Genomic DNA, 10,278 nt, shown 5'->3' on the forward strand with positions numbered 1-10,278 from the left:
TGATTTAAATGTGTGCCTGAGTTAAGGGCCGCTGGGGGGGGCGGGAAGCACGACTCACAGAGAAGTTCAAGGAGATTGCAGTTAAATTATATATAGAGGGGCCCATGATAAACAAGCAACTTACATATCCGTAAAAAACGAAATGGAATCCTCTATAACCAGCAAGCCTCAGTCAACAAAGAGGAGGGGAAAAGATAATACTCGATGTTGGAATTTGCAAGGGTGGAAGGGAAGGGATGCTGTCCAGCATTGCTGAGGGAAGTCTATGCAGGTACTTTTCTGGAAGGCAACTTCATGGTATGTTCAGAGTCTTCCACAGTATCCATACATTTTGGCCTATCAATTTCCACTTTTAGAAATGTACCATGTGTAAGTGGTCAAAGATAGACACGGTTTTATTTACAAGGAAATTTGCTGAAGTGTAAATTATAACACGAAAAGATGGCAGGGAGGGGTAAACACCTAAATGTCTAACAACAGAGAATGGTTCTCTGTTGATACAAAATTATGATACATCAAAAAAGAACAACAACCAAATTCTCTGAGAATTCCCATTACAGTTAAAAGGAGCTCCCGGCCGAGCGAGGTGGCTCACGCTTGTAATCCCAACACTTTGGGAGGCTGAGCCGGGCGGATCACGAAGTCAAGAGATCAAGACCATCCTGGCCAACACTGTGAAACCCCGTCACTACTAAAAACACAAAAATTAGCTGGGCATGGTGGCTTGCGCCTGTAATCCCAGCTACTCAGGAGGCTGAGGCAGGAGAATCTCTTGAACCCAGGAGGTGGAGGTTGCAGTGAGCCAAGATCGGGCCACTACACTCCAACCTGGAGACAGAGATTTCATCTCAAAAACACAGGAGCTACTCATTCCACCAAAAAGCGTAAAGGATCTATCTACTCCACTTCTCTGACCACCTCCTTCCCTCACTCTCCTCCCCTACTCTGCTCCACACACACTGACCTCTTGTTCAGTCCTGAACACACCAAGCACATTTCTGCCTTAGGCCCTTTGCACATGCTGCTCCTAGAATGCTCCTCCCTCAGAGGGTATGTTCTTGACATCTTCTGGCCATTCTTGTTTCCGTTCCAATGTTACCTCCTCAAGTAGCCTTCATTGCCTGCCCCCATTCCCAGTCCCTCTCTATACCATTTCACTGCTTGATTCTCTTCCTAATAGCTATCACTGTCTGAGAGTATTTGTTTGTTCACGTGTTCATTATCTGTTCCCTCCCATCGTTAGACTGCAAGCTCCCTGAGTGGGCTGCAACCTCATCTGTCTTCTTCACTGCTGCATGCCTAACGCCTGGAGCAGTACCTGGCACATAGTAGGGTCACATTAGATATTTGTGGAATGAAGAAAAGGAGGCAAGGAGGGATGATGTTCTGCATGTAGTAGGTGAGGAAAGGGAAGCCTGAAGGGGTCACAACTGGTAGGAGGCAGAGCAAGAATTCAAAGCCTAGTCCCCTGCACAGAAGTGACCTGGTGCTAGTGCCCTGGCCTCACTGGGTAAGTTGAGCTGTCAACAGCCCCCACTGCCTTCCATGCAAGCTGCAGGACAACCTCTGAAAGCCACCATCATCAGATACCTGTGGGAAATGCTGCGCTCCTGCTGTCCCTCTTGGCTATGTGCAGTGACCCAGGCCAGAAGGAGGTCACTGACACCCAACAACCCTACAAGGACCTGCCTCCCAGTTTCCCACCTCAAGAAACATGTGCTGGACTTCCCTGAGTGAGAAGATACTGATTCTTCCCCTTAGTTGGAAGCCCTTCCAGGAGAAAGTTTATCCATTCATTCGTCAAATGTTTCTTCAGTCCAGACCCTGGGCCAAAGCTAGTGCTTTGGTCAGGGCTCGGGAGTTGGGCTCATGGGAATGACACTGGCTGGTTCCTGCCCTCTGAGTCCAGTGAAGAAAAACGGCACAGGTAAACCAGAGCTCCTCAGACATTAATGTGCATGCCATTTAGAACCTCAGTTTGCTCATGTGTAAATGAGGTTAAGGTGATGCCTCACCTACCTTAGTCTCCAAATAAGAATGTCAGGTTTCGTAGACTGCTGCATAAACTAATCACCTTACAGGTGGCAGAGGGATGGGTGGGGTGAAGGTATGAGAAAGATGGGTAGCCTTAGCACAGACTCTGGGAGGAAGGGGCAGAACTGGCTGGAGTTACAGGGCCAGGCATCACTCTGTGCCCCTATTCCGACCTCTCTCCTCCACCCTTCTGCAGCGTTCCTTCTGCAGCACCGTGGCCGATGAGATCCGTTTCTCCCTTACCTGCCAACGTCGAGTCAAGCACAAGCCGCAGCCTCCCATGATGGTCAAGACTGACGCCGTCATCAACATGCACACATTCAATGACCGCCGGCTTCCTGGCAAGGACAGCATGGCCTGCAGCACATCCTTAGCCCCTGTGTTCCCCTAGGCACAGCTGGGGTGGGGACCACAGGCCTGGGGGCTGGGCAGAGGAAAGCAAAGGAGATTGGAAGGAACATCCCCTGTCCTCACACTGGGCTTGGGGACCAGAGCTGCCACCTGCCTGTTGGGCCAGAAGCCTCCTGCCCTTACCTGCCAGGAAGCCAACAGGCTCTCAGGCCAGCTGCTTGGGCTTCATCCTCCTCAGATCTTCTGTGGGTTTCTAAAGCTGCCAGCCGAGATAGCCAAGGCCAAAGGAAGCACATGCCTCTCTCAGGCCAAACTCACCCGCCCCTCAACTCTCCTCCAGAGTCAGAAGTTTCTGCCATGGCCCTGCAGAGGCCACAGAAAATGGAAGACATCTCTTATGTTACCCTTTCTTCCCCAAGAGCCCAGACCTCCGTCAGTTGACCATGAGGCCAGAGACACAAGCCTTTGGCGCCTTAAGGAAGTTCTAGCATGGCTGTCAATGGGATTTCATGGTGAGGGATGCCCATCCCATATGCCTGGGCAGAAGGAAGACTTCATCCCTCTGGGGCTGTTCACATGGTCCTGATCTTCTGGACTTGGCGCCACCCCTGGCAGCCCCTGTTTTGGCAGAGTTGAAGACAGAGTCACACAGGGGAAAAGAGGAGCTTGGGGTATGGGAGAGAAGAGAATGCACAAACAGAGGTCGCCATTTTGGATTCTTATGGACAATGACCCAGTGGTTCCTAATCCTCTAGGAGGTCTCTAAGAATATAAGTGGGGGAGTGGTCACAGAAAATTCTTCTCGGCTTTCTGACCAGAGGAGAGAAGACCCCCTGAATCTCTAACAAAGGATACCCAAAGACTCAGCCGATATTTGAAGCCCAGCAGAGGAAAAGCAGATTCCATGGAAGTCCCACCGGCTCTTGTGCCAATGGATCTCACCTTCCTGGTTAGCAAGTTGTTATCTAAACCCTGTTCGCATTTGGAAACCTGGGCTCTTTGCCATCTTCTCATCAACAACTCCCCATTCCTAGCTGTTTGACCTTGGCCTCCCTCTGTCTTTTTGAAAGAAAAGAGTTGATTGAAGTGAAAGTCAAGTTGCCCCTCCTCAAAAAGGAGTCAGTGTCCTACTACACAGGCTAACTTGGGGCTAGGTGGGGGAAACCAGAAGGGACCAAAAGAGCTTCTGGTCTCCTAGACTTACCAAACGTAGAGATGCTCCCCAGAAAAAGAAGGTTTCCAGGGACATAATATCATAGTTGACAGAGGCCCCAAGGGTGGGGAGGAAGAAGCTGCCTCCTGGAGAATTAACCAAAGACCCCACACAGAGACACGAGGCCATCCTGGCCCCTTGTCTGTTGTCCAGAGCAACTGTGACCTTGTGGGGCTTGGGGAAGACAGCAGAGAAGTAGCAGCAGGTTGGGGACCAGCCAGGGGGTGGACCAGATGATCTATGAGTTCCAGCTTGCTGTGACGAATGCTCTAGAGGTCTGTGACTTTAAGAGTCTTGGAAAAGAATGAGACATGAAGGATTAGGAACAAAGTGTCCTTAAAGAGAACACGATGGGCCAGCAGGTTTGCCATGGCCAAGGATGGAGGGCAGGCTTTGAACAGTGCAGGGAGGTTCTGGGGATTCTGGATGAGAACTGGGGCACACCAGCCACTCCACTCCCACCTCTGTCCCATGCTGCTTGGGAAGCCCGGTTAGGGAAGAGCTACATTTGGATCTTAAGGGCTTTCTCATCTGGGTGAAGGGTAATCTCTAGCAAAGCAGGAGACCACAGTGGGCTCATGTGATAAACACTGTCCCTCTTCCAGACTGTGAAATGCAGGGCCAAACCAGCGGGTTCCCAAAATCCCAGCAGTTCTGGCTGGCTATGTACATTGGACGAGGGAGAGGAGGGCTAGATACACACCAAAGCCCCATGCATGTAATGTTAGGAAAAGCCATGCTGTCATAAGCTTCAGGGTACCAAGGGCGTGTGCATGTGTGTCTGTGTCTTTGTGTTTGTATGTGTAAACTTCAGGGGCTGGGGCACAGGACAGATCTGGACATATAACATAGTCCAGGCCATGCAATAATAGGTGAATCCTTGGGGATCTGATGTGTGCATATGCGTGTGTATGTGTATCTGAGTGAGTTGGGGACGAGGGAGACAATCTGGGTGAGCAGCAAGGCCGCATATATGTAAAAACAGGAGAAGCCATGTCATGTTGGGGCCCTGGTGAGTATGCATATGTAAGCACGCATGCACACGTGTGTGCATGCTGGTGTGTGTGTGTGCATATGTACACTGAATGGCATAGGATGGAGGACAGGATCATACCTGCAGCTAGCCAAATATGCGTAAAAGGAGAAGTCATATCACTAAGGGGTCCATGTGCGAGTGCATGTGCACACATGTGTACAGGCATGTGTGCACAGTGGGGAGCAGGGGGAAGGCCAGGACCAGAGAGTTGTGTGACATGGGTCTGCGTGCTGTAGACAAGAAGTCATGTGGTGTTGAAGTTTCCGAGTGTATGCGGGACACACACATATGTTCCAGGTCACAGTGGAAGCAGAGACAGACAATCAGGAAGGCCGGGCACCAGGGTCTGTTGGCACTTCTGTCATGGGAGAGATCATTTGTCACAGAGAGTCACCAAGGTTGCATGGGCACACTTGCCAGGAGACGGGGGCACAACCCTTCGGGGGCTCATGGTGCTGATGCCTTTGCTGTAGACATCATGTCTTGTTTGAAGGGAAAACTTTTTTTTTGTAATTCCCAGGTAACAGGATTCTAATGAAGGTATTTGCCAATTTGCTGTCAGCAAACACAATCATTAACCACCATCTTATTTTGTCCAGCACAGTTTCATAGCACGTGCCTCATTCTTGCTCTTGTCTCACACATGTGTTGTGTGCGTGATGCTACATGAGCATGTTCTTCTGAGGCTATGCATATATGTGGATTGTGACAGGAGGAAGAAGTGGTGAGAATTTTTATAAAAGGAACAAAGAATAGTGGATAAATAGAGGCACAATTCAATTAGAGAAATCCCCCAAAAGGTACGGACTGGTCTTTAGACTCCTGTGTGGAAGCAGGAGGGCACGCTGCCTCATCTCCTCTCCCGTGCAAGCCTGGCATCCTGAGGTTCAAGTGTTGTCGGTGTGGCTGTTATTCGACTTCTGGTCAATGTCCTGCGTTTGTCCTACAGACCAGCCTAGTATTAAAAGTGCAGTGGGGACCACTGCTGCCCAAGCATGAGCTCTGTCCGGGGGGACTGAAAGTGATGCTACATCTGTGAGGGGGAACGGAGTAGGAAGGTGTTTCCAGTGAGGCAGATCTGGTGTTTTTTTAAGTTTAGGTCTGTCCTGCCAGTGGGCATGGAGCTGAGCTGGGGCAGGTGCATACATGTGTGTGTGTATGTGTGTGTATGCACGTGTAGTGTGTGTGCACACACAGGCACTGAGAGGTGATGGGAAACATGAAAGCTTGTTTGGACGGAGCAGAAGATGGAATCTGCCTGAGCAGATACTGGACTGCCCCTGCGTGGTGCCACATGCCAGCCCTGAACAGAAGAATGTCCCCACCTCATCCCCAAATGCCAGTGCCTCCTCTCCACCTGCTCAAGCTGGCCAAGTTGAGGGGCAGTGGTAAGAAGATACTGACCCCACCACCCCTGCTGAGGCCCTGAGGCTTAAGGACAGTGAGCCCTCCTGATCACTCTCCACTTGTCCTGCTGCTGGTTTCTCTGCTCTGGACAGAAGAACATCCTGAGAGCGTTGTCAATGTTCAGGTGGCCCCATGCTGCAAGAGTCTCTCGAGAGGGGAGATGCCACCTTGGCCAAGTGCTGACTTTGAGTGTCTGAGGGGTAAGAGGGCCACACCCTCCTCACAGCCAAGACTCTGTCTAAGCTGGAAGCACAATCTGGCTCCACCCCCAATCCCTGCCATGCCCCAGGGCCTGGAAAATGGGAATCCTGGCCCAGGCCAGGGGAAAGGGCCAAACGGGTTAGAAGTTGCTCCCTCTCCACCAGGTGTGCTCTCACCAAGAACAATCAAAAGCTCCCTTTCTGCCTACTTTTCCAGGGATAGTGGGTCTGGGGGGTGGGTCACAGCTTCCGCTTCGTCACTTAGCTTGAAGTTGGTCCCTCCCTGACCCACTCCCAGCTACATGCACAAACATCTGAAAGTAGGCTGGCCTCTGTGGCTCACATCTGGAATGTTCCTGTGTGGATACCCATCTGCAAAGGGGCTAGAGGTTTGAACAAACAGCTGCATGGACTTACCATCTGGGATGGGCTCAGCCCCATGGACAGATACAAGAAATAAGCCCAACTCTGTGGGCAGGTCTCTGGATTAGACACATCTGGAAGTTGCAGGTCAGGTGGACACATCTGGAAGGGGCCCGGCTGCTGGCCGCCATGGAAGGGCCGTGCCCTCTGTCCCCATGGCAGTTTAAATCAAGCCCTCCCTTCAGTCCTGAATTTGCCCTGGAGTTAAAATTTCAGAGCTGAGGTCGTACATGAAGTCACAAAACTTTTAGGTAGAAGGTTAATATTCTGTACAATATATATATGAATGTAAAATATATATATATACTGTATATATATATATATGCACAGTGTATATATGACCTGTAGCCCATGTGTATACAACCCTTTCTTGCACGTCTGCACACAGAGTGTACATAACCCAGCCAGCATGGGTGGGGACCAGGTGAGAGATGGGGGCTGCAGCAGCAAAGTCTGGGACGGAAGTCTCAGAGAGCCCCTTGGGGTGAGGAAGGCCCTCCACACATCAGAGCTCCAGACCCTGAAGAAGAGGGCAGAGCTCCATGGTGCTGCCAGGTGAGTCCTGCACCGCCAGGGCCTCCTGTGGGAGGGGCAGGATTGGCCAACGGACCTCATCTCCATCCGAGATGAGGCAGGACAGCTGGGTGTGTCTAAGAAGCAATGTCATGCTAGTACTCAGCCCCTGTGCCAAAATTACATTCTAGTTCCGGGGCAATTCATCAGGAGCAGAAGGGCTGGGAAAGAGCAGACCACTCCCCAGGCCTGTTCTCACACTTGCCTGCAGAATCGCAGGTAGGTTTCAGTCTCCACCTAGGATACCCTAGAAGGTGGCGCTAGTCTCGGTAGCAAAAGCCTCTGCTTCTGATTCTCACCCACTTGCAGAAGCAGTCACAACTTGCACACAACACAGCTCACAGCTAGGGAAAGCACCTGTTAAAGAGAATGCCCCCAGGGCATGGCCAGCATGCCGATACAGTGTTCCTATGCCCCTGTTATTGATCCTGTCCTCCTGCCTTCTAGAACAGTGGACCTCACATCACCTCCTAGATTGTCTCCATTTTATGAATCAAAACTCTGAGGCCTCCAGACATGAAGAAGCAGCCATAGATTCAGTCAAATGCCAGCCAACGGTTTGCCTCACCTCAGACAACCTCCCCAGCCCCATTTGACCCAGAGACCAGCTGCCAGGGAGTGACCTCGGAGCCAGAGAGGTGAAAGATGAGAGGCAAGAAGGTAGCTCCTAGCCTAGCACAGCCCAGGCTCCATCTATCTGCCCTTCTGTCCCCTGTGGCATCCTGGCAGGGCAGCTGGCAGAGTGCCCCTCCCCAGGAGGCTGCAGACCTCTGTCCCTGGCTTACCCAGATCGGTCTGTTCTCTGCAGTTCCATTCCTTTAGCCTCTTTTGCAGGTCTGAGCATCTCTGGAGCATGCAGGGGAGGAGATATCTGAAGTGGGCTTCCGTGCAGTCAGCAGCCTGCCCCAGCTTCAGCCTCGGGTGTCAGGCTGGTCTGCACTGAACTCTGGGTCTGCCTCTGGGGCCCTGACCAAGCACGCCTGACTCCAGCCCCATGGGGAGCATCCCGTCTTGGTTCCATAGGAATCATGGGCCCTCTTACCACTGTGCGTCAAGCCCCCATCCCATCTCTGCCTGGGCCGACTTCCTGGTTGGGCCTCCCATGGTAGGGGCCTCAGTTCCCAGGCTCTGGGCTGAGCCCCCAGGCAGCACCATGGGCCTCTGAGACCCTAGACCTGTCCCACCACCCAGACCAGAGTGCCTGGAAGCCCCCCACTCCCACTCAACATGGTTCCCACACACTGGTCTCTGGGCCATTCAGGGGATGCCCTTTGTGGACATGCAGAATTTCTATGAATATAGTTTTTTGTAAACATTTTGTAACAATTTGGGTTTCATAGTAACTGTGTTACTTGCCAATCATTCTAGGCTGATGTAAATAAATTTCCAAACAAATCCGATTATTTTCCTTTTTAAGACACTGTGATATATCAAAGTGCACAGTTTGCTGTATGAAGTAATATGGTTTTAAATTTTAAATAAAATGTTTCTAGAAAACGGGGCTCCCTTGAGGTGTGTTTTCTGTTTCTCTTCTCTCCTTAGAACCAGAAGGTGCTGGATGATGAACTTTTGTCATCTTCCCCCAGGGATGACTGTGTCCCACGCAAGAGACACTGGTGCCCAGCAGGCGGGTGGCTCCGGCCAGGCTCCTGGTTCAGACATTGAGGATGTAGGGTCTGTCCTTGGGACTGTCTGACCTCTATCTTCCCTTCCCTTGGCAACACCCCTCCCCAACCCATCTCCATCCACACACTCCCTTGGGAGTTGCCACATACTTATTCATGTGGCCCCGTCCCTTTGGTCATAGCTGGTGAGGCCAGGTGGACACCTTATCCCAGCTTGGCCAGAGTCTCGCCTGAGCTTTTTCAGACTGGAAATGAGAAAGCTCTATGTCAGCTGCCCTTTGGAGACGGAAACTGCTCATACAATCAGAGTTCAGGGCAGGGTGTTTCCAGAAGGAAGGGATTCAGTATGGAGGTTTATAAAACCAGTGGAAGAGATGAGGGAGCCTGGCCAACTTGGGCCTCCAGGAATGGCTCCCAGAATAATACAGAACTGACCCACTAGTGCATGACCACCCCTGAGCTGGGAGGAAAGACACACCCCAGAGCTGCAATCCAGGGTCCAGGAAGTCCATCAAGACACTGGGGCCGCCACCATCCCACATCATGGTGCTCCTCGGCACCCAAGAAGTTGGAGGTGAGTAGTGGACTGAAGCTGCTGAAAAATCTCATGTTCCCATGACAGAAACAGCCCAAAGGGGAGTGGGAAGGCAGCTTCTGCCTCACCTCTGCCTCCAACTCTCATGCAAACAGACTGAATTGGTAGAGACCCTTTCCAACCAGAACCCTCCATGTTATCCTATGACATCATCTTAAAAATAGCTCATGGTTATTGAGCACTTTCCATGTGGCAGGTGCTAGGCTAAGCTCCTAACACATATGATCTATTTTGAATGAAAGATGTCCCTCAGACCCTGACACATCTCAGACCCTGACTCCGCACGACCTTTCAGTCCAAATGTCCATCACCCTTGACACAGGATTAAGTATCCCAGGCCTAATTACCAGGAAAGTGGCTATGATTGCACCAGCTTGGGTCAAGTGGCCACTTGTGGTCCAGTTAGCTGTGGCCCGAGGGAGAAATAGGTCACGTAATACAATTATGGGACCCAGGATCACTGCTTTAGGAGAGTTGAGAAAACTGGAGAAGTCAAAAAAAAAAAAAAAAGGCAACATGGGTTGGCAGGTCTCCTAAAATATGCACCTCCCCTTCCATCAGGTGACAAGTGCCAGGGAAGCCAAACCATGGCCCCAGCAGCAATCTCTGCAGAATGGAGAGGAAGTCGGGACCCAGTAGGCCACAGTGTCTGGGAGCTCTGGTCTAACCTGGAGCCACAGCCCAGAAGGAGACTTTGGTCTGAGCCAGGTAGGAGGTAAGGAAAGGCCCTGGGTTGCATGTGTGAGCCATTGATAGGCATGGTCGGGACCATCCCTGGAGAGGAGCACCCTGCAGGTCAGGGTAGGCTCCAGGTCCAGCAA

General features: G+C 51.4%; 1 protein-coding gene across 1 annotated transcript in view; it reads left to right on the forward strand.

The window, feature by feature from the left end:
- Nucleotides 1-8,738, forward strand: part of GRIK3 (glutamate ionotropic receptor kainate type subunit 3) — a 238,891-nt gene extending 230,153 nt beyond the window's left edge. Inside the window, exon 16 of the mRNA XM_007979376.3 lies at nucleotides 2,231-8,738. Coding sequence (XP_007977567.2) covers nucleotides 2,231-2,425 — 195 coding nt within the window. The 3' untranslated portion in view covers nucleotides 2,426-8,738. The remainder of the gene's footprint in view (nucleotides 1-2,230) is intronic.
- Nucleotides 8,739-10,278: the final 1,540 nt, after the last annotated feature.

Source organism: Chlorocebus sabaeus, chromosome 20 (genome assembly GCF_047675955.1).
Source record: "Chlorocebus sabaeus isolate Y175 chromosome 20, mChlSab1.0.hap1, whole genome shotgun sequence".
In the NCBI taxonomy this organism is placed as follows: domain Eukaryota; kingdom Metazoa; phylum Chordata; class Mammalia; order Primates; family Cercopithecidae; genus Chlorocebus; species Chlorocebus sabaeus.